This window comes from Sceloporus undulatus, chromosome 2 (genome assembly GCF_019175285.1).
Source record: "Sceloporus undulatus isolate JIND9_A2432 ecotype Alabama chromosome 2, SceUnd_v1.1, whole genome shotgun sequence".
Taxonomy (NCBI): Eukaryota; Metazoa; Chordata; class Lepidosauria; order Squamata; family Phrynosomatidae; genus Sceloporus; species Sceloporus undulatus.
Window position 1 is genome coordinate 145,290,213 of NC_056523.1, and position 24,386 is coordinate 145,314,598.

The 24,386-nt window shown below is 43.2% G+C and overlaps 1 protein-coding gene across 7 annotated transcripts in view; it reads right to left on the reverse strand.

Moving 5' to 3' along the window:
- The window catches only part of RBFOX3 (RNA binding fox-1 homolog 3), a 601,172-nt gene that overhangs the window by 81,920 nt on the left and 494,866 nt on the right, over positions 1–24,386 (reverse strand). For 2 of the 7 annotated variants that reach the window (XM_042452603.1, XM_042452598.1), the window contains exon 1: positions 14,685–14,957. The exons of 2 other annotated variants lie outside the window; for them this stretch is intronic. In XM_042452603.1, the coding sequence (XP_042308537.1) occupies positions 14,685–14,789 (105 nt within the window). In that variant the 5' untranslated portion in view covers positions 14,790–14,957. Of the gene's footprint in view, positions 1–14,684; positions 14,963–24,386 lie in introns of those variants that run through there. 3 more of the 7 variants (XM_042452601.1, XM_042452600.1, XM_042452602.1) reach the window with 3 other exon arrangements.

A 24,386-nucleotide genomic window follows, 5' to 3' on the forward strand; every position in this document is an offset into this window, starting at 1 on the left:
CTGCCAAAAAGAAGCTGCCTAGGGCGGCTTCTTTTTTGCGACTCCACAAACAGGAAAGGGTGCCGCCATGACACCACTTCCTGCCAGTGACATCTGGATGCTGCTGCAGTGCTTGCATCATCATGGCGACCCCATGTGGACAGGAGGCCGCCATGATGGTGCCGCCGTTCTGTATTAGGGTTCGTGAGCGTGAGGTTGCTGCGCGCTCCAAAAACCCTAATTTTGGCCCAAGGACAGCGCTTATTGCCCATTTGTACCGGAGCTAAGGCAGGAAAAGGCAAAATTTGCTGCCTGAGGCTACTGACTTAACTCTTTTATAATACATCTGACTCTGTTGGATGAATAGGGGGAGGACTTGCAGGATTTTTGTACTTCAGATGGCAAAATAACTTGATTGGTTTTGAATGTGCTGTAATTTGGTGTGGGGAGATAGCTGGGCAAGAGTAACATTTGCTGCTTTATTTCAGACAGGAAAATCTCTTGGTGTACCCCTGTAAGCAGGGATGAAAAACAAAACCTTAAAAATGGACTTTCCTCCAAATAATGAGCAGTACCTTTTGTTTGTTAAACGGTAAGCTTTCTCACATCCTTCAGTTTCTAAATTAAGAACCAATATGAATGTTTTGGAAATACACAGTTAAAAAGAAGAGTAATTGATTAGTCAGTTAAATGTAAGGCAATCAAGTAAAATGATTTAAGTGGTAGACAGACTTAGAAATAATTATCTGTACACAACACTAGCGACATGGAAGCAAAAATTCCTTGAGCACGAAGAACAACTATTGTATAAATACTAAACTATTTTATTACTTACTCTTGTGATGGAGCAATGGAAGCACCTGATCTTGAACCATGGCCAGGGCCTTAGCATGCCTTATGGCACTGCAGAACATTGGGTTTAGCCCTATTTGATGTCACTAGCTTGGAAGCAGAGAATAATCCTCCCAGGGACTGAAGGCAACACTGAAGGATGGCCCAAGATGACTTCTATTTCTGCCAGCAGTATATGATCATTGTTCTTTTTGTCAGAAACAACTTGAAGGCACACATAGGTGTCACCCTAAGGTGACCATACCATAAGGTTTACTTGGCATGATTGTTTCGGAGGTGGTTTGTCATTGCCTTCCCCTGAGGCTGAGAGTGTGTGACTTGCCCAAGGTCACTGAATGGGTTTCATGGCTGAGTGGGAAATCGAACCCTGGTCTCCAAAGTTGTACACAAACACTTAAACCACTACACCACACTGGCTCTGTTGTTGTTGTTGTTGTTGTTGTTGTTGTGTTATGTTCCTTCAAGTCATTTCCAATTCATGGTGAGCCTAAGGATACCCTATCATGGGGTTTTCTTAGCAAGATTTCTTCAGAGAAGGTTTACCATCGCCTTCCCCTGAGGCTGAGAGCATGTGACTTGCCAAAGGTCATCCAGTGGGTTTCATGACTGAGGAGGAAATTGAACACTGGTCTCCAACTCCAACGCTCAAACCCTGGTGGCACAGTGGTTAAATGCCTGTACTGCAGCCACTCACTCAAAACCATAAGGTTGTGAGTTCAAGACCTGCAAAAGGGCTCAAGCTCAACTCAGGCTGCATCCTTCCGAGGAGGTCGCTAAAATGAGTACCCAGATTGTTGGGGGCAAATTAGCTTACAGTTGTAAACCGCTTGGATACTGCTTAGGCAGTATGAAGCGGTTTATAAATGAAGCTTGTTTGTCAAACAGCTATGTTGACTCTTTTATATGATCATTACAAGTCAATGTTTCCAGATCAAACCTAGACAAGGAAAGTGATAGCATCCTCCATACTGCTGCTGGAGTGAACTGGAAGGAATGGTGGAAATTGAATTAGAGGCCAAACATATGTCCAGAGGGTCTCAGAAGTTCTTATCTGAGCCAAGATCTGAAGTAAAGATTTTACCAGTAAATTTTTATTTCCCTAAAATCTTTTTGGCATAGTTAGTCTGTGTTCCAGACTGCTTCAGTCCTCCTACTCTTCCTTTTTAACTTGCCATGGGTTTGCCTCTGAGTTCACTTAGGCCCCATTCCCACTGGGCATATAAAGCGACGTATTTCGCTGCAATTCTGACTCAGATTTTTTCGCGAGTTGTAATCGAATCTGACTCATCATTCCCATTAAAAATGGGTGCAAACAGACCTGGGTTTTTTACCCCTGTTTTCATTCCCATTGGTATTTTCCACGTGGTAATTTGAAGCGGGTTATTTTGCTCCCCTTTCCCATTGCCCTTCCAGGACCTCTTTTTAAAAAAATCAGCTGTCAATTAAACACTTAAGCGCTTGACATCACAGCCAATCAGTCGCTGAGGCGCTTTTCCCCTCCGGGAAAACAAGAAAGAGCCTCTATTCCCCTCAAATCTATTCTCTGGAAGAGAGAAGGAGCCTCTATTCACCCTAAACCCCTTTGCATCCGAGGCTCTTCTGTATCTCCCCAGACTCCCTCTGGAAGAGAGAAGGAGCCTCTATTCGTCCTAAACCCCTTTGCATCCGAGGCTCTTCTGTGTCTTCCCAGAGTTCCTCTGGAAGAGAGAAGGCGCCTCTATTTACCCCAAATCCCTTTGCATCTGAGGCTCTTCTGTGTCTTCCCATAGTTCCACTGGAAGACAGAAGGTGCCTCTATTTATCACAAATCCCTTTGCATCTGAGGCTCTTCTGTGTCTTCCCATAGTTCCTCTGGAAGAGAGAAGGAGCCTCTATTTACCCCAAATCCCTGGAAGAGAGAAGGAGCCTCTATTTACCTCAAATCCCTTTGCATCCGAGGCTCTTCTGTGTCTGAGAGAACAAGCGGGTGACACCCCCAGGCCAGCCCCTTGAGCACTGCTCCTCCCATCCCCAAGTTCCCGAATCAGACACCCTTGTCGTTCCCATTCGTATGCCGCAAATCAGACTCGGGAGGCACAGGAAAACTCACTGAAAAGGCGCTGTTAAATTAAACTGGTTTATCAACCACTGATTCGGGTTTTTTTCAGGATAATTTGATCACATGGGAGTCAGAGTCGAATTCCAGTAGGAACGATATTGGAACAGTGCGGATCGAATGCGTGCTCAAATGGGAACGATGTACCCATGATTCATGTCCTGATCCACATTATAAGCCAGTGGGAACACGGCCTTAGTGCCTGCCTGGTTCTTACATCAGCACCACCGCTGGGAATGGCTGCTGAGGCTCTGACATCATTCATGTCAGAAGAGCAGTGAATTCACTCCAGGTTTCAGGTTGAACTGTAAAAGAGCTGTTGAAGTTGCTGAGCCTTTCCACCAAAATAGATTCTGCTCCTCCAGTAGTTCGTTTCAAGTTTACCCTAGAACCCCAAACAGATTTGCTGCTCTTTTGACATGAGAGCCACTGCCTGTCCTTGCTGTTGAGGCTGCCTCAGACTTGTTCTTCAGACTGTGCTCTCTGCCAGTGATTGCCTCATTCCTTGTAGAAGTTGCCCAGAGCCAGAGATGATATTCTTGCAGGATCTCATCCAAGCTCATCCAGAGGCTTGTGCTGGATCCTGCTGATTCAGTGGGTAAACTCCATCAGTAATGGATGTGCATCTCAGATACAGCAAGAAGGTTATTCAGAGCTGGCAGAAGCTCCCAAGAGATGGCATAGCCTACAGCCAGCTAGATCTCTCTGGATTCAGTAAGAGACCTGGCAAGGGAAACTCAAGCAGGACGCAGTGTATGTACATTTTTCGGGTAGGGTGGGGGACTTTAAATGGCCCAGGTCATTCTTCTGCATCATATCTCCATCTATTTCCTGATCCTCTTTGCCAGATACGCAGCTGTCTGATGCCACAGCCATCTTACCCCTCAGAATTCTTGCAAAGACAATGCAAACTAGTAAAATCACTCAAAACATCCAGTCTCGGGAGGATTAAAAAGACTTCCAGAAGAGCCACACAGGCAAGTAGCACCAGGAAGGGATGGTGTCTTGAATCTGCATCATCTGTAATGGTGCTATTGAGGAAGCAATTTGAAAAACCCTACACAATTGAAGAGCAAGTTCCTAACACTCATGATTATAGAGAAAGTCCCAAACTATGCAATTTCAGGTAGTATCTACAAAGAGATCTTGTAATGGAAAGGAAACAGGACCACAATTGAATGACACATTCCCGTTCCACAATCCTGTTGCCAGTAGATATGACTTACACAAGTGCCATCCTTCTTTTACCCTCATTTGTCTAGTCTCTCATAATCTTTGCCTTATTGTTCCTGACCCCAGTTTACCACATTAGGCTTCATAATTAATTGCAGTAGAAGAAATTAAGACTTTTTGGTTACAGAATTTTAACATGGGATCTTAAAGCTTGAATTCCATTGTGGGAGAAAGGTGGGATATAAAATCCTTGAAATACAGTAAAATAAAATAAAATAAAGCTTGTAGTGTAGTGAGAATTAAAGAAGCAAAAAGAATCATAGTATCATAGAGTTGGAAGAGACCGCAAGGGCCATCCAGTCCAACCCCCTGCCATGCAGGAAATCCAGATCAAAGCATCCCCGACAGATGGCCATCCAGCCTCCGTTTGAAGACCTCCAAGGAGGCAGACTCCACTACACTCCGAGGGAGTGTGTTCCACTGTTGAACAGCCCTTACTGTCAGGAAGTTCTTCCTAATGTTGAGGTGGAATCTCTTTTCCTGCAGCTTGCATCCATTGCTCCGGGTCCTAGTCTCTGGAGCAGCAGAAAACAATTGTCCATTTTCTCCTCCATTAGTGTCAAATGTAACAAAATGTAGGAAATACTTGCTTAAAAAGCTAAGGTTTAACCATCATGGTGTTTGAAAAGCAATTGGATTCCTCACCAGAGAATAAAGGGAAACAGAGGCAGAGGCATAGGTACTCAAAGAAGAATAGCAAATTATCTGCTTGATGCCCTCCTATCAACTGCAACATGATACCCAAAGCAACAGCTTTTGAAATATCTCTGAATGGGTATAGGGTCTATTTTCCAGAGGATTAGAAATGTAAAGTTTCACAGATGTTCTCAGCCTTGATGAGAAAGTGTGTCACCACATATGATGAGAAAAGGGTAGACCACAAGCAGGTGTTTTGTTTTACACTTGGGCATCTTTGTTGTAAAAAATAATTTGTGTAGAAAACATGGGGTTCTTTTTATAAAAACAAAAGGAATCTTTGCACAGAAAGCAGTACGGTTCACACAGAACACTCTAGCTGAGATCCTGCATGGTGCTGGCAGAGTATAGCCCTGCCAAGCATCCCTCTGCTTCCTTCCCATCTCTGCAGGTGCACATGCTACCTTTCTGCAGCTAAATGCCTTCCCCCTCTCAGCCTTTTATGGATAAGGAAGGTTGAGGTGATAGAAGCCAGGCACTTTATAAAAAGAACCCCACATTTTCTACACAAATGAATTCTTCAAAACAAAAATGCCCAAATGTAAAACAAAACATTTCTGTAGTTGAATGCATAAAGAAGGCCTGCCAGAGGAGTTGGAGGAGTCCTCCAGAGGTTCAGAAGGATAACATTTTCTTTGTGTGTCCAAAAGTACAAATGTTGGACACCAGTCAGATGCTGCCTGGCTGTAGTCTCTGCCTCCTGCCTGGCTACCAAATGTCTGTGGAAGGAGGGTGATGGGCATAAAAAAGGTAGGTTGTGTATATACCTGTGAGGTCATTATGTGAAGGATGTGCTGGACACTCCCTTCCCCATGACCTTTAAAATATTCCACTAACCGTATTCTTGTCACACTGGCTGTTTGGAAAGCAAAAAAGCAAATAATAATAATAATAATAATAATAATAATAATAATTTTCACCATAAAATTTGTTTTTTTTATGACAAAATGTGAAAATACATTTTGAAAAGTTTTAAAAAATTGAAATCTTTCTCATCAGGTAGAAAACACTGGAAATTATTTCTTGTTGTACTTCAAATAAAATAAGTGAATATTTAAAGTCCTACCGAGCACTAAAACCTATATGGATTCAAACTGATTTCCTACAGGCTTTAAAAGATAAAAACAATCACACTGGTTGGCTGCCCCTGGAGAAGAGGGCATCACGAAGACCAGGGGCAGTGAGGCCACCAATATGCCTCTCTCAAGTCCTCTCTACTCTCCACAAATTATGGTGGTTCAGGAAGAAGTCTTTTCTCCATGGTACAAGGGATGCGGAAGGAAGTTTTACTGCGTAGAGAGAGAATATTGTAGAAATCCAGTCACTCCCTGAAATTGCTGATGCCATAAATTGGGATGTGGGTTGCCCAGAGGAAGTTGACCTGAGCTAGGAGGAACAAAGAAAGAAAGATTCCATCCTAGTTCAGCACCACCCCACAAACACCTGATCAAGCAATGTCAACAACCTGAAGTCTCCTGAGTTGGAGATGAGGGAAAAGTTTTCTTTCCTCTTTTCCAATCTGAGACGCTGCAGTCAAGCTGTTGTATCCGCAGTGCAGGGAAGGGGTGAGGCTGGCCCTTTCCCTCCTGACTGCGTTACTGAGATGGCAACTCTCACAGCGGGGGCTTGGGTATGTTTTTGAGCATGCAGAACACCCACCTTCCTCTGTTGGAAATTGGTGCTGCCTGGGCTTTGTAATACTGGTCTACTTATGGACATGCTGTTTGTCCCTGCAACGGAAACAGTGGGGTCTGCCTGTTGGGTGGGGGTTTGGTCAGATCTTCGCATTGCTGTGATGGAAACCTGACTGAAAAGCTGGAAGGAAGCACCTGAGACTACAATGGAGCAGCTCAAGACAAATTTTCTGAAAGTCACCAAAAAGCTGGTCCCCTGGCTCAGGCCACCTCAGCTGTGCCCTTGCTTGGAAAATGGTTGCTGGGAGCATCTCCCTTCTTTGCAAACAGAAGCTATCTCATAGATAGAAGGTCTCTCTTTATTGACTGCACTGGTCATTCCAATGACTGGCCCTTAAAGTGCTCATATACCACAGATTGACCATAAATAAGAGACACACTATCACACACAAACACTTTCACTCTCATACATAGAAAGGTCTGTAATTGAGGATCAAATCAAACTATCCTCACACATATGACATCCAAACAATGATAACTTTATTGGGCCAACCAAAATGCACAATTACATGTTGCAAGCTTTGAAAATGACACTGCCTTCTTCATCAGACAAACAGGAAAAAAATTGAAGATGTTAGTCATAGGCCTGCATTTTCTGTTTCTGGTCTTAGTTCAGATGGTGGAGAAGGCTATCTGCAGGTTGCCCCCCCCCCCTTTGGCCACGTGGTCACTGGTAGATTTTCAAAGTCAAGATGTTTGCAATTAAAGAAAGATGTTTCCTTCGAATCTAGCATCTTCCTTGAATTGCAGATGGACACTAAATTTAATGTATATTACTTTGATTGTAAATTGAATTGTTGATATTAATGTTAAAATTAATAAATAATATAAATAAATAAATGTAAATTATTGTAACCCCCCCAATAAAAACAAACCCATAAAATGATTCCTAATTAAAGTAACACAGCTTCAACATGACAAGATCTGGTCCCTCAGCCCCAGCTCAATTCTATCTATAAAGCAAATACTGCAAATGAGAAAATGAATAGATAGATGGTAAGGAGGAGCTTGTAAACATCCGGGTTTGCATATGAGGTGCTCTCTGAATCTGTCATGGTGATCAAGGCTGCACATCAGAGCTAGCCAACTATTGCAGGTTTGCTTGGGTTAACATGAAACCTACAAACAAAATAAAGCAAAACACAAAACATCTTAAATCTAAGAATGGATGGGTATCTGCATTTCTGGATTTGTTGAAGATTTGTGATGCTACTTTAAGAAGTTCTGAAAGTGTGAATGTGCCTATGTAGGTTGTGCAAATATGTACACACACACACTGTGCACCAGCACAGAATGCATGGAATTGATAAAACATAGTTTTATGTTCAGGATTCAAATAGCATCAGAAGATTTAATTTCAAGTCAATATGTGCACGAAAGCTACATTTGTGCGGTAGGTTGATACAGATATAAATACTGTATATCCACAGTGTGAGCTCAGTAACACAATTCTCCTATGATCAAACAAACACACACATCCTTCCTATAATTAAACAAGATGGACTAAATAGCATGGACTTAACCCACAGCTTCCATTTCATCTGCTCCTTCACTCTCCCAATCTCTCTTTCTGAGGGGTTTCTGCAATATTTTAAATAAGGAATAGGTGGATTGCAAAATAAAATGAAAATGTAGCAGGTAGTGCTGTATTAACATGTTTTTAAGACTTTGTCAAGAAATCATTGGATGAAAAGCATTTTGCCCTGTTGTGCCCACTACCTGGGCTGAGAGCCCAGGCAGAAAGGATCCAAGCAAGGCAATGAATAAGGTAAAGAAAAATGAGAAGGCAGCAGAAAGGACAGATAAATAAGAGAGGATTTCACTTACAACTATGTGGTTAGTGGTGAAAGAACATTTATCCTCCAGAGATGTTTAACCTGACAACATCATCCCCCCACCCCCCGCTTCTTAGCTGCCTTTCAGCTATGGAAACTTTCTGTTCAGGTAGGCAGTGGCACTCCTGTCACTTGGGAGATGCACTCTGCTTGGGGTGACCCAAAAGCTTTATACTCTCCCCAGCTACCTTCAGCCTTCAAACATGTGGTAGCATGTGGGAGTAAATTTAACAGTGGTTTTGACCCACTCTGCAAATTAATGCACATTAACAGAATCACCCATGGGCTACAGTATCTGCTACACACATTACCGGATATCCAGGACATTTCATGATGGAGATTGCACCAAGCCAGGCAAGAGGAAAGATGCTTGCTACAGAAAATGTTAAGATTTTTTTCCACTTAAACAATGTTGAGGGCAGTTCCTAAACACCAAGCAACTCAGCAGGATGATCACAATCTCTGCTGATTATGCTGTACTAAGGAAAAGATGCCACAATTGTAGCAAACCTCCTAGATAGTTGTTTTTAGTAATTCTTTCTCCCATCCCCATAACTACCCCCGCTCATGTTATCTTTGCCTCAGCTTAGCCAGCATCCTGAGCCAATTTTTCATTTTGTTTAATCAGACTCATAAAACATTGCGGTAATCTCCTTCTTCCTTTCAGCATCTCACCAGTGGCACTCTATGGAAAAAGATGACCAGGTGGGTGGTTTCTTGTGTGCCTGGCAGGTGATGGCACATCATGCAGAGAGCTCTGCAGATGAGTTCCCAAAAGGTTGGGCCAGGGGCAACCCAGCAAGGAGGCTCTCAGCAACCATAGAAACCATCCCATCACTAGCCTAAAAACCCCCAATAGAGCTAAATATTCCCGGGCCCCTGGGTAGTATGGTTCTCCAAATAACTAATCATGGCGACACACAATGAAATATTAAATATGTCATACCAGGAATAGATGAAGGAATGGGCTGCAGGGAGTGGGGTGGGAAAGGATATCATTCAATAACATTGAAATACAAAAAAAAACTTGCTTTTTACTATGCCTTCCCTTCTTTTTTTCGTTGAGAAATAACTGGTGCTCAGACATCTATGTGCACTTGGAGGGAATTATGGCTGGTTTTTATACTGCTCTCCATGGGCAAGCCTCTACTATTCTGTCTCCTCTTTTAGGACACAATAAATACACAAAGTAGTTTGAACAGCCTTTAAATTTTACAAACAAGCTTAAGAACATCGGTTCAAAATTCAACCCACAATTGTGTAAGCAGATATTTTAAAGGGATTGTGAACTTGATTGCTACAGTTTTTGATCTGTTATTTTCAAAATTACAAAAATAGTAATTCTTTCCTCAGATTTGCTGTGTGGGTCACCTTGTATTATTGGATGAGCATGTCTTAACAACTTAAATATAACAAATGGATTAATTAATATTAAAGCAATTCAACTAAAACTTTGGCTTTACTAGGGAGTGAATAAATCAAACTTAATGAGCCAAATGTTCAAATTTTATTCGGGTGGTGGTAACACCCAATTTGTTTCAGTCCTGCCATTTAGTATTGGTGTTCACTGCCAAAAGAATCTGGTAATTCATATCAGCATTCAGCCTAGTCATTAGACAAACAATAATCCTTAGGAAAGGGCCTAAATACTTGAAAGGCACCTGATCCTGTCTCATCTTGGAAGCTAAGCAGCATCTGCCCTGCATAATACATGGATAAGAGACTACCAATGAATACTAGGTGCTGTAGGCTGTATTTCAGAGGAAAGAACTGGCAAAAGAATATTCTTTGCCTAAGAAAACCCTATGTTATTCATGGGGTTGCCATAGGTTGACAGGCGACTTGAAGATACATACACACACATACAATAATCCTCAGGTCCAGTTACAAAGCCCTGTGTTTTCTGTCTACCTCCACACATACAGTGGACCCTTGTTATACGCTGGGGTTTGGTTCCAAGATCCTCCATGGATAACAAAATCTGTGGATGCTCAAGTCCCGTTAAATATAATGACATAGGAAAATGGTGTCCCTTATAAAAAATGGAAAATCAAGGATTCATATTTGAAATTTATCCTTTTTTGATCATTTTCAAACCGTGTATGCTTGAATCCTTGTATAAAAATTCCATGTATAAGAAGGGCCAACTGTACACACATACCATTATCACCAAACTATTTAAAACATATATAATTATATGTGTGCAGCAAATGCTGAAACAGCTTTCTATAATAAAAACAGACTGATATTACAGTATTTAGGTTTACATTCAACTGGAATTCCTAGCCAGAGAATGAATTTGCTGAATGAACTGCCAAACTGTAAATCAACACTTATGTAAAACCAATTGCTGAACAGATCTAGCAATAGGGTTTAAGCTTTAGTTCCATACTGGTTATTTGTCTAAACACTGATGATCTACAGGATCCACATGGCAGTAGTTTGAAGCTCCTAGTTTTCTGAAAGCATTAAGATTCTTCCTGTTAATACAAGTATTAAAATTCTTGCTAATAAAAATTATGTACAAATATTTGGCTGTGTTCCCGACCACTTGCAAGTTAAGTACTACATTATACCACACACATTGTTCATACATCAATTAAGACACACACTAAGTGCCAGGCAGTTAACGAGGATACTAAAGTTCTTCTTTTTAGTGTTCAGTTTTGAGGTTCAGAAGGAGACCCACTGGATGTTTAATAAGCTTGTGGGAATGTTAACTAGAACTTGTTTCACTGGTCACTTCTGCATTTAGCATTTGTGGACTTGTATGTAAATATTAAAGACTCATGCTCAGAACTCTATTATAACAGAATATTTTAGTAGCATCCCTGTCAAGGTTGAGAATACAAATTCAACTTTTTACCTTCGGTCATGAGCTTTATTTTTAACAATATAAATGAACAACAAACAGTTCATGGTCACTACTACAATGGTGCACATACAGATCATACTAAGTCACAGTTTGTGCCAGCCATGGTTTGTTATTTTAGTCATCAACTGTTTGACAGATCACAGTTTGTTTTCCTCCTCACTGGATTGTTTTTCCCCCATCCCTTTTATCAGTTCCTGTTGGGGAAAACAAATTAGGGATAAATCATGAATATGGGTTCAGATGTAACAACAAGCCACGGTTTAAACAAGTCAATGGCTTCTAATTGTGGTTTGAAACTAACAAACTATGGTTCAGATGTGTCAGAATTCAATAACCTTGCATGCTACTATCTTTGAATCCAACCACTGTAACAAAAAAACAAAAACCCTGATGTTCCACTTAGCTTAATATCCTGTTACAGTTACTAAAGTGTATAGTCTGGTTCTAAGGAACCCACAGGAAAAAATAGTGGAAATTGGCAGGAGAGCCACTTAGCTGAAATCTTTGCGGTTCTATTAAAGAATGGCTAATTGTCAAATCAGCTAAGTGTTCTATGGATATAGGTGAGAAGGCATCATTTGGCTTTTCTCTCACAAGTACCAAAATGTGTTGGCCCTGCCCTAAAATGAAAATATAGTGTCGTCCAACCCAGGTTCTCCCAATCGAAATAGAAGTAGAATGTATATATGGAAGATAATTTCTTATCTATGGTGTTTTATGTTACTGTTATGTTATGTGTTTTGTGATATGTCTAGTACTGAGTAATGATGTTGTCATTGTTTAAATGTAGTTTTTGTTTATTTTAATATTTGTACAATAAAATTTAATTTAAAAAAGAAATAGAATTAGAAATAAATCAAATATGGCTATACACCCATGGTCATCTATTGACAAAGGCTTGCTAATGGCCAATGTAGCATGGTAACCATTAGGAACCAATTGCTAAAATGCATGTTTTCCACCTGCCTTAGAAAGTTTCCTTACATAGCTCTAGCTCCTTAGAGAGCATAGCTTTTAGGCAGTTTCTACTAACTGTAAAAATTAAGTCTTGCATATTGTATATTGTTGAATAATAGGGCCCAGAAGCATATGCAAAGCCCCCTTCAACCATCATGGCTCATGCTGAAGGGCGTGAAAGGAAGCAACCCTTGGAGCAAAATGGGATCAGAATGTGAACATTCATGTTGCAAACTGCAATTTAACTAGGGTTACTTCTGCACAAGCCTATAGATGGGACTTTTCCATGCAGGTCTGCTGTTCAGCTGTTTATATTTTGCTTATTTTAAGACACTATTTTAGATTAACAGGAACTTCAGATGCAGAGTACTGACTTCTGACAAATATCAAGCGGGGAATTTGTTGACCAGCTCCTCCAAATAATACCGAACAAACCAAAAATAAGTCACACACTTACTCCGAACACATATAGCCTTCCTCCTAACTGTGTCCAGAAAAATCTGCAACTAACGTGCAAGAGGCTTGGGAAAATCCAAAAAAGAGGGCAGGCGAAATGCAAGCGAAAAAGCTCCATCAGAAAAGACTAGGGAAATGAGGCTACTGAGTGAAGCCTCTCCCTCTCCTAAATTCCTTGGAGTGGGCTCTAGCCATTCATTTAATGAACTCGCTTGCAATATTTCCTTGCCCAGTCTAGGGGAAATGCAATAAGCACCAGGGTAAATGTGTCCATGCAGCTTTGCTGAAGAGTTAGCAGGCTAGTGTGCTACGCAGTGCGACCAGAAGCAGAAACCTAAAGGGATTCCACTAAGAGAACACCCTCCCTGCTTTAATCATCTTAGCCAAGGCTGTCTAGTTCAAAACATGAGAGATTCCCCAGTGTTCCCGTCAGGCATTCATAAGTCCCTTATGCAAGCGATCGGAACTGAGGGGTATTTTCTGAATGAGCCTTTCTTCCCTCAGGGAGTCTCAGGAACAAGGAGGAACATACTGGAATTTACAGGAAGATTCCCAATCCAAAATCTCCTTCCTTCAGTAGGCTACTTCTTCAGTCAACACACACACACATGCACACAGCGAAAGCTCAGGAAAAAACACATTTCAGAGAACCTATCTATTCTAGACAGGAGTGCAGAGGGAAAGCATCTGCCTCACTCTACAAAACTTGAGGGAAGTCCTGGATTTGCAGTTTTAAAGCCTTCCATTCAATCATTTGAAGAAAAAGAAAAAAAAACCTAAGCCAGACAATAGTTGCCTTCCTTCTTTTGTGTAAGATCTCAGAGGAAAGACCACCAGGACCCCTCTGCCCCAAAGCTGGCTGGCTGCGTAGAACATTTAGTGCCAGGGGTTAGGATGCCATGAATATTTAAAACTCCTTCAAGCGCAAATGGAAGGGTTAGCACAGCTGGGAGGTGGGGATTTCTGATGCTGCAAGGAGGTTGTGTGTGTGTGTGTGTGTGTTGTTGGGGCTTTTAAATTATTTTTGTTTTGAAGCAAGACCTCCTTTCCTCTGGAGAGCCTTAGGCAAGGAACCATGTGCAGCTTCAGGTCCATGGTGAGGAAGTGAAGGAAAGAGCAGTGGTGCCATAGGGGTGAAGGTGTGGGCATGGCCCCCTCCTTCCCCACTGGCCTCAGGGGAGAGGCTAAGGGACTAGACTCCCAGGGCAGCCAGGCCCTTTGGTGAGGCACGCTTGGGGTTCAGCTGGCAGTACCAAAGCTGGCTGGAAACTAGGGCTGCAGCACAGACAGATTTAGAGTTTGTACGTAGAGAGAGCTGTACCCCCTTTGAACTCACTGAAAGAAAGAAATTGGCAGCAGGAACTTTCCTAGAATTCAGTGCAAATGCATCTGAGGAAGTAGACTGAAGCCTAGGAAAGCTCCTGCTGCCAATTTCTTTCTTTCAGTGAGACTCAAAGATGCTACAAGACCTGTCTACGAACTGGTTCTACAGACTAACACGGCTATGTCTTTGAATCCTACCACAGATTTAGATTTTAAATGACTTCACTCACACATATCTCTAGAGGGGTCACATCCAACCAACCACCGGGTTTTTTTTTTGGGGGGGACATAACACTGGACTGCAACAGGAAAGAAACTGGAAAGGCAGGGGAGGAAGGAGCCAAGGGGGGGGGGACCACACGGGGCCATTGGATGCCATCGGTTTGAAAAAGAGACTTCATCACTGCTGCTCGGAACCGACTGGTGTTCTGTGTATGCCCCAGGGACCCCTTTCTTTCCAGGAGCCCTGTCTCCCAGGGGGGCCTCAGGGGCAGCCCTTGAGAGCCGAGCCCCCTGAATGCCGCCTTCAGCACCACCGCAGAGGGACAGCGCACAGGGGCTCCTCGCAGCCAGACCTCCCGGCGGTTCTTGGAGGGAAGAAGAAGCCGGGCCCCGCAAAGGGGAGGCAGGGCAAGCTCTGGCCCAGGAGGGGAGGGAGGCAGGGAGAGGGGCAACAGAGCTGGACTTACCTGCTGGAGGTAGAGGAAAGCGGGCGGAGGGCAGGGCAGCGAGGGGGGCAGCAAGGCGGAGTTGGGGAGCAGCAGGCAGCCGGAGTTGGCCATCGAGGCGATCATGGGGGGCGGCCAGGAGCGATGCCCCCCTGGCAGACCCTGGGCTCCTTCCCTGCGCCTTCCCCACGCCTGGCTCCTTCCCTGCCTCCCTCTTCAGGAGGGCGCCATCGGCCACGCTGCACGCTCTGCCCTGGGCTCAAGCGAGGAGGCAAGGAGGACCAGCAGCAGCAGGCAGAAGGAGGAGGAGGAGGAGAGGCACTGGGGGCCCTGAGCTGCTCCAGGAAGGCATGCTCCGCAAAGGAAGAGGCTGGCTGGCTGGCTGACAGCGTGGGCTGTGTGTGTGTGTGTGTGTGTGTGTGTGTGGCGTGGGAGCATTGGGGGAGAGGCGGGGGGGAGTCCCCTGTGCATTCAGACATCAAACAGCTCGCTGGGAAACCGAGAAAAGCCAGAAGAGCTGAGCCTGCACTTAACCCCTGGCTGGCTGCTGCGCTGCCTCTGGCCCTGCCCTTAAGAGGCCCCCAGCAAGGGCAGCCCCTTCGGGGGACTGGCCCCCCGGGGTCCTTGGGCTACAAAGCCTGCCTCGGTGGCTGCAGCCCCGCTTCTTCCCCAATGGCTGCCCCTCCACCCCTTGCTCCTTTGTGACAAGACCCCACCTGAGACCCCCCCCCAGGACAGCAAAAGACCCCCGCCCCCGCCATCTCTCTGGAGTTTATCACACTGCGGCTGATTTCAGCGTTAAAGAGAGATTAAAGCACATTTGAAGCATCCCGCAAATAAAGCAAAAATGGCAAGTAATTGCGCAATGATTATCACACACAATTGTGCAAATAAAGCAATATCAGAAATGCATTGTTGGTGAAATCCCAAAAGTAAAAAGATGTGTGTTAATGCTTCTTTGTGACCACTTTAATGGTTTTGCGCAACATTGTGTGAAATCATTTCAAGCAATTACACAATTTTTTCACAGGATAAACTCCTGATCTCCTTTGGGTAAAACACTCCCCTGTCCACTCTAGTCAGTCTGTTGCTCCCAGGATCCAGAAAACAAGAAGAAAGACTGTGAAGATGCATTAAACTGGCAGAGAAACCTGAGTGACCCTCTCACATTTAGGAAAAGAAATCTTTTTATCCCAAAGCAAGCACACCCTAGATGTTCAAAACACACACGCCAATGCTTGCACGCAAAAGCCTTGCATGCCCTGCGCCTGGACACAGACTCACACACCTACAGGCACGCCAGGCCTACACAGATGGATGCCAGCTGACCTCTCCCAAAAATATGGGCAGAGTTTGGCAGGAGATGCTTTTGCTGGGATGCTTCCTGAGTGCTGGGCAGCTTGTCCCACAAGAGAGCCAATAGATCCCAGCTCACTGCACAGAGCTGGTTTCCAGTAGCTTTTGCAGGAACAAGAAGACATTACCGTCTCTCTTCCCAGCACACAAAGTCCTCTGCTGTCTGGAAACTTCTTCCTAGCTATATTATGGGTTTGTGGGGGCTACTGGGAGCCAGCCCCTATTTTCTGCCCATAGGCTGCTACCTAGATAGGCCAAAGTACTATCTAGGTAGCAGTCAAATCACAACTCTTCTTCGTCATGTGGTTTCCTTGAGATGTAGCTTCGAGAGCATAAGTATCTCCAGCACACACTCTGTACAAAGCGATGGAATGCTGTCCCCATCCACTGAAATCTGAGAGCTTAAACAAACCCAAACCACCACCTCCCTTTTTGCTAGGGTTTTAAAGGAGGGTGGTCAGAAAACAGAACGATGCAGAGATGTTGCAAGTTCAGTTCACTTAAGTAAGGATCCCCTTTTTGTCCCTTGTAATGTGAATTAATGAGAGGATGTATGAAAGCAAATTAAAATTTTTGGCTTCTAAACACACACAGACTGCCACTCTATCCAAGGTAACAATTCTCCCCTAAAGCACAGAGACTTGGAGCACTTGTGAAGTATCCCCCCCTTTTTTTTTTTGTAAAAGGGGGAAAGCATCTGTTTCAAAGCACCATCTTATACAAGAGGATTTTTAAAAAGCAATGACATCCACAAAGTATGGCTCTAAAGCACTTTGGTATGATTTTCAAAGGTGCAGGATGTCTCCAGTCTCACACAAAGTACATCAAAAATTGAGTTTTGATGGTGTGTAGTTTCTCCCACCATTCTCAATGCCATTGGGTCTGAATAAGAGTAAGTGCCTGTTAGAATGATCCTTTCAACATAACTCCTGTTGAACAGGAATCCTGCATTTCAAGATCTGCAGTGAAACGTGAAGCTTACACAGGCATCTACTGGAAATTCTTCCTTCAGTGTTAACTTGCATACATTCCCCTTCAACCCACCTGACTTTACATCTTCCTTGTCTGGGAGTTGGCCAGAGGATAAAATTTTGCCCAGGTGAGTAAAATTCTGGGTGAGTGGGTGATAAACTTCATTTCTCTACCCACAGCCCTTCCCCTGCACTCAATAATTCTGAATTACATGCAGATGTTTTTGCAAATGTACATACATAATGCACATATGTTTGCATCAATATACACATAAAACATTCTCCTTGCTACTTTAAAGGATGTTACAGATGAGAAACTAATCACATAGTCTCATAGATACTGTGGCAAACAAAAAATAATCTGTATTCACCTCCTATCATTAAAAAAAACCATGACTAGATTTGCACACTGATTGTGTTTATCCATTCAGAGTCCAGTTCTGGGGGAAGTCTGCTGTAAACTCTTTGAGGCTGATCTTTGACTTCACTGTGAGGACACAGTGATGTTTAAGGTAGAAAAATGGAGGAAACACGAAAAACTTAATGGGGAGGGGGAATAGGGGAGGGAAGGCTTTCGCTTGAGCACTGATATGTTCTTGCCTATTCTGAGACCTGATAAACAGTTCATGGTCCATTTTGCTTTTGGGCAACAGGTGTTATTAAAGTGATAATATTTTGGCTATGATAGAAAGATAATGGATAGCTATGTCATTTTACTGACATATGGATAAACTGGGTTGCAAGGATTTAGCTATGTTTGGGGATTTTTAATGAATACCATCTCATGGCAAGTAACAGCGAGTAATCCACAGCTCACCAAAAGAGATAATTATACCAATGAAATATAAAGCCTTTTTAGTACATGAACTAAATTGTTTCTCGTGGTTTCAGTTATAGAAAGGCCTCCTAGCAACTCATTCAGGTTCATGGTCTGGAGGGGATCTTCAGGGAAAGGCAACCCCATAGTCATGGGGAAGTTGCTGGCAAAAGCAATGACTCAGTGCATTGCACTGATGCAACAGACTTGTTGCATGGATGTCCCCTAACAGCTCCTGGCTCCATGGGATCCCTGCAGACTGTGGAGAAGGCTTTTATACAAAGACTGGAGGATAACTCTGAATGAAATAACCCCTGTTTTCAGACCAGCCCCCTGAATCTCTGGTGACTGGCCCAGCTTTCCTAACTGCTTGGTGCCGGTGCACTGCAGGGCCCAGTTTAAATATGTGTCGACCAGCTGCAAAGGCACTTGTGCTCCGCTTGGCTGTGCAGCAAAAACGTGAATCCTGTGTTCAATTCAGCCAGAATGTGGGGTACATTGCAATTGGGCTGCCTTCCAAGGCTCAGAGGCAAAATATTCCCTGCCAGGCAGAGATGCTTCTAAGTGAGTTTTATTAGGTGATTCTTCCTGGTGCAGCAACCATCTGAAAAATGCTGCGTTTTAAGAAAAGGGCCTTGAATTGTTCTCAGATCTGCCTCCCCCTCCCTTGCCCGCCACAGAGACTGTACTCTGTCAGAGCAAGGATACTATCATAGGTCCCTGCCTTCTTTTGCTATGACGTGAGATACCAAGAAATGAGGACCTCTCCTATGAAGGTCTGGATGAGTGCTACATGGTACTCATATTGGTGGAAGGGTGTTGGGTCAGCTACTGCCTGTCACTTTGGGGTAAACAGAGTTCAGGCACTTTCAGACTGAAGCTGCTGAGAGCCTCAGTATCTTGATACATCTGCTCAGGAAATGGTGCAGAATTGCAGCTTCACTGGGGAGCAGGTTGAAGCATCCTTCAGTGGATTCCAAGACCAGGGAAATGAGGCAAACTAGAATTTTATTGTGTGAATGACAAAGCTTCTGGGGAAAAGGGACATTTGTCAAGAGTCACAGAGAGCAGAAAGCTAGTCAAGGGTTGTCTGTTCTGAAAACGGGGGTCTGACAAAAGTTGCTGCAGTAGGGTTGGCTGGTGACATTATGGGTCTACATATCCCCTTTTTGCTAACTCCTGGCAGCAGGAAGGAAACTCTGAGCATGTCAAGGGTTTGACTAGGTTCTATGCAGTCTGCCCTTCCTGATCCAGAAACTGTACTAGTCATCAGGCAATTTACTCATAAAGAAGTGGCTAAATATAAGTTAGGCTATTAATTTGATGAAATCGTCAAGTCCCATCAACTGTCTAAAGCAATGATTTACAACAGCAGTAATGCGGGCATAATATAAAAGGAATAATCAAATATTGACTTGTCTGGAGAATAAACTGAAGTTTATTCTAACCATAATGCCCCCCATCCCCTACAGAGGAAAGGAGCAAAGTCTTTGGATATTACACAGGGAGTCCTCATTCTCAAAGCTAAGGAAAGGGATAGGAATGTATTCCTATTGCACGAAGCCTTAGAGGCTAATGCAGCAAGAAATCCCAGGGCTCCTGAAGTGTTTCTGAGCTGCACTGCAACATCAGGGAGAATCCTGGTCATTCCTCCATGCTTTAGAAATCATGTAGGCACCATGGGGCTCCTGATGTTTTTCTAGGCATACAAAAAAATAAAAAAATAAAAAAATGAGAAACAGGCTCTCCTTGATTCTCTCATTCTAGCCAAACCAAAGATGTTGGTGTAACTGTGGACCTTTGTTCATGAACCTTTGTTCATGGCCTCCACTTGCTAACTTTAACACAGTTTAAAAACACCCCCCTCCCCCAATTCTTATCAGACTTTAGCCACCACTGCTGCATTCCCATGGGGTGGTTCTCCTTCTGCCCTTTCTTGCAATCAAGAGAAATCCTGTCATAGCACAAGGCTGTGTGCTGTAGCCAAGGAATCTGCTAGGACTTGGAGTTCTAGACATCTGTACAACCCATGATAAATAAACGTTCATTTTCTGACACCTCACACTAATGCTAATACAACACAATGTCAAAGGCACGTAAGAACAGTGTACTTTGGCAGCTAGCTGGCCTGTGAATCTGATGGTGACACAGTTATTCTGATAAAACAAAATACCCTTTGTGTGTGTGTGTTTTAGAGAGATAATATTTGGGAGTATTTTTGGTAGACCACTTTGAAAAATGAGTAGCCAAAAACCACTTGTATGAACTAAAGGGAGAAAATGCTCACTACTCAAGGAATGTACGAAGGGACATATGTGTATATAGTTCCCTATGAGCTTCTTTGCTAAGAATAATCTGTACTCTCTTGGGGATACACAGATCTCCCTGATAAGATTTCTTCAGGGTGTGCTAGAAAGAGCTAGTATTGTTCACATCATTGTTCTATGTAAGAAATGTCATCCTTGCAAGATTACTGCTTGAAATAGGCTGGTGCCCTTATTGGTAGGTCTGGTTTTCAGAAGATACGCTTATGAAGAAGGTATCCAGATTGGCATAGCAAGTGGGAGCCTATAACAAACCAAACAGGAATGGGGAAGATTTATGGGCAAGGAAGCATGCTAACACCCCACACTGAGTGTCAGGTTAAAGTGCTCCCCTACCTATAGATCTTCTTGAACAGAATATCTAGATTTGGGGAAATTACTTTTTAAAATACTGGTATGTGTTCCTGTTGCTTGTTATAGTGTGCCAAAAGTAAAGTTTTATCATACAACGAATTGCTCATTGTATTGCTTGTTACTTTTTAAGAAACTTTTTTGGAAGATTGACCCCTGAGAATAGAAAAGAGAATGGTAAAGAACTTGAACAATTCCATCAAAATGTCTCCAAATTTGTCCTTTAGAGGTAGATTTAAAAAGTAACTACTTGTTACACCAATAAGCTAAAATTTATCCCCAATACCTGAGTTCCTTTTGTAATATAACACTGTATTATTCTTGTAACCAAAATAAATAAATAGAATATTTAAGGGTACAACATTACTTGTAACTGGTAACTCCCAAGTAGTGAGACTGGCCAGTCAGCTGGTTAGTTATATAGAATCATAGAATCATAGAGCTGGAAGAGACCTCAAGGGCCATCCAGTCCAATCCACTGCCATGCAGGAATACACAATCAAAGCCCTCCATCCAGCCTCTGTTTAAAAACATCCAAAGAAGGAGACTCCACCATTCTCTGAGGGAGCATGTTTCACTGTTGAACAGCTCTTACTGTCAGGAGATTCTTCCTAATGTTTAGGTGGAATCTATTTCCCTGTAATTTGAATCCATTTCTCTGGGTCCTATTCTCAGGAGCTGCTGAAAACAAACTTGCTCCATCTTCAGTATGGTAAATGGCACAAGTAGCATCCCTTTAAATATTTCAACAGGACTATCATATCACCTCTTAACCTTCTCCAGGCTAAACATATCCAGTTCCCTAAATAGCTCCTCATAGGCCGTGGTTTCTAAACCTTTCATTATTTTGTTTACCCTCCTCTGTACATGTTCCAGGTTGTCAACATCCTATCTGAAATCTCAAGCCACTTCTCTCTCCTTCCCACCAAATATCAGTTCTAAAATTACTTCTTACTCAATTGCTATAGCATCATTTGTTTTGCAATCTGCCACCACACTCATTATTCCTTTGCCAAACTATGGCCTCCCTCCCTGCATTCCACCTTTGGACCTTCACTTCTGTCTTGTCTGGCTCCTCAAAAGATCCCTAACTCCATTATACTCCTTCTGTGATTTGTACAAAAATTATCCCCCTGCTCATATCATTCTGCCTCTCCGAAGAGGTGGTTCCTGGTACCCCATGTAGTCTCACAAGGAGGGGTCAGTGAAGAAAAGATTGTTCCTCACGAAAATGAATTGGAAGTTTTCCAGCACTGGAGTCAACCATGGAGGTTCCTCACAGGAGATGGGGGTTAAGTGTTTAAAATACTTTTGGGAAGACCTGGTTTCAATCCTGCTACTTCATCCTGCTCGATAAGAGAGAAAAGCTTGCTTTGGTAACAGTAAGCAGTGATGGCGGCATGCAGCTCCTGTCCACAAGTCTCCTCCCCCTCCCTGTGTATGTGTGTATGTGTGGTGCTAGTTCATTTTCCACACTGGAGTTAGGTTTAACTGGCAGCCCAGTTAGCCCTTCTATGAGGAATGGGGTGGGAAGGAGTTGCCATCTTGACTGCTTAAAGCACAAGGAGATGGGCATCATCTTTTCCCATCACACAACGAATGGTTATGATTCAAACCCTATGTTCCCTGAGACTCCTTATATTGCCATCAGAGTTTATGGCCAGAAAGAAGGCCAGGAAGGGTGACAAGATCATCATGTTTAATATTTGAAGAGATGTTATACTGAGGATACAGCAAGCTTGTTTTCTTCTGCTCCAGAGACTAGGACATGGAGCAATGGATTCAAGCTACAGGAAAAGAAATTCTATCTAAACATTAGGAAGAAGTTCCTGACAATAATAGCTATTCGACAGTAGAACATGCTGCCTTGAAGAGTGATGGAATTTCCTTCTTAGGAAGTTTTAAAACTGTGACTGGATAGTCATCTGCCAGGAGTGCTTTCACTCCCGTTTCTGATTGTCATGGAATATTTAACCTGGCCACTATAAAGTTTATGTCCTGGGTGAAACAAAAGAGAACAAGATAGGGTGACATTACTTTTCATGTGCTTGAATATTCAGATATGCTTTGTTAGCCTTTCCACCATGGAAGTGGCTCCCTCTCACATTTGCACTCTAAGATATATCAGTCGCTTTCATAACAAACTTAGGTTTGTTGTTGTTGTGCGCCTTCACATCATTTCCATCTTAAGGCTACCCTAAGGCATCCCTACCTCAGAATTTTCTTGGTAAGATTTGTTCAGAGGGGGTTTGCTTTTGCCTTCCTCTGGCAGGTTGAGACAGTGTGACTTTCCCAATGCTACCCGGTGGGTTTCCATGGTCAAAAAGGGATTCAAGCTCTGGTTTCCAGACATAGTCCAATGCTCAAACCACTACAGCATGTTGGCTTAGATACTGGAATATTTAAAATTACGCTGCAGAATCAATGCGATGTTCTATTGCAGAAAAGCACAGACAAAAAGGTAAGCAACTTGTTCACCTGCACTAATAACAACCTTCCCATTTGTCTTTCTAAACAGTCTATTTTGTTGCAGTTAACACAATTTAAACATACCGTTTTATCAAACAGCACAGTGCCAAACTGCTGAGCGTGTACACATTACATTTATTTGACATTTTAATTCTGATATTATTGCTCTCCAAGTGAAAAGTCAAAAACTCAGGCAGCTCTTATAAAACATATACATGGGATTAGGAACCTAACAGTTTGAAAATCATGGATTCAGGAGTCTTTTGGTTGCCTCCTTATTTCCAGTAATTTAGCATTAGCACTAGCACATTTTCTCCCCGCCGCCTGCCTTCTCCAAGTCATGAATGCTGGCATGTAAAATGGAAGCTAAGACAATGATAACAAGGGCTGCAAGCAATGAGAATACTTGTGTCTCATGGTCTACATATTATTCTTGACTTTTTGTGTATTCAGACTGTTGCAGGTGTTTACATTCTTTGTCTAGTTTAAACCTACATTTGCTTCTGACCATAATATGAGACAGAACACCTTGTGGTGGCAGGGTGCCAAGAGAGGGTAGCCTCCTCTCAAGACAACATGGTGCGTTGCATGACCTTGGCGGCAAAGGGCACTTTCAGTCACTACTGGGGGGGGGGGGGGGGCAGCCAGGTCCTAGGACAGGTGGCTTCTCAGCAGGCAGGTTGGCTTTGAACAGCAATTATGTCTAAGTTGGCAGAATGGAACATGGTTCAGAGCCTGGGACTCAGCAGGTGTTAGAACTGCTTTGGTGAAGGAGATGCGAGAGGTGGTAAGATCTATGGAGAGACTCACATCACAGACATGATGACCCCTAGGGCCTGATGCACCACAATGCAATGTAGGTTTTCTTTGGGATTCCTCTTTCCTTAATTGGCTTAGCTTGCTGCCTTGCCTTTTTAAAGCAGGGTATTTTATAGAGTATTCCCTCTGGTTTCTTAACTCTCACCTTTAAACTTTCTGGCGCTGTTTCTAAACAAAACACACTTCTATCATGTTACTAGTTTTTATTTTGTTGCTAGTAATTTCCTGGGTGCCACCATCAAAGGATTAGGTTAGTGGTAGGAAATTTTTCAATGCCAAAAGAGGTGAGGAATGGGTTTGGGGTGGGCACAGTGGAAGGGGTGGAGGGAAGAGGCACAGTGGTGGGAAAGGGCATGGAAGGGGTTGGAGAAGGGCCCTTCTGAAGTTGGATGGCCTGCTTGTGATTATAGGGAAATGGGTAGGAAATACACATACCCACTTGTTGTGTCAAATACATTTCCCTATTAAGCCAATTCCCCAGGGTTCATTTCACTACTGAATGTGCACACACACACACACATCCACAACAATCCCCTTCCACAGCTACTGCCATTATTAGGAATCTTCCTTGCACCATGAAGGTTTTTAAGCAGACACTTTGCGATAGCAACCCCAA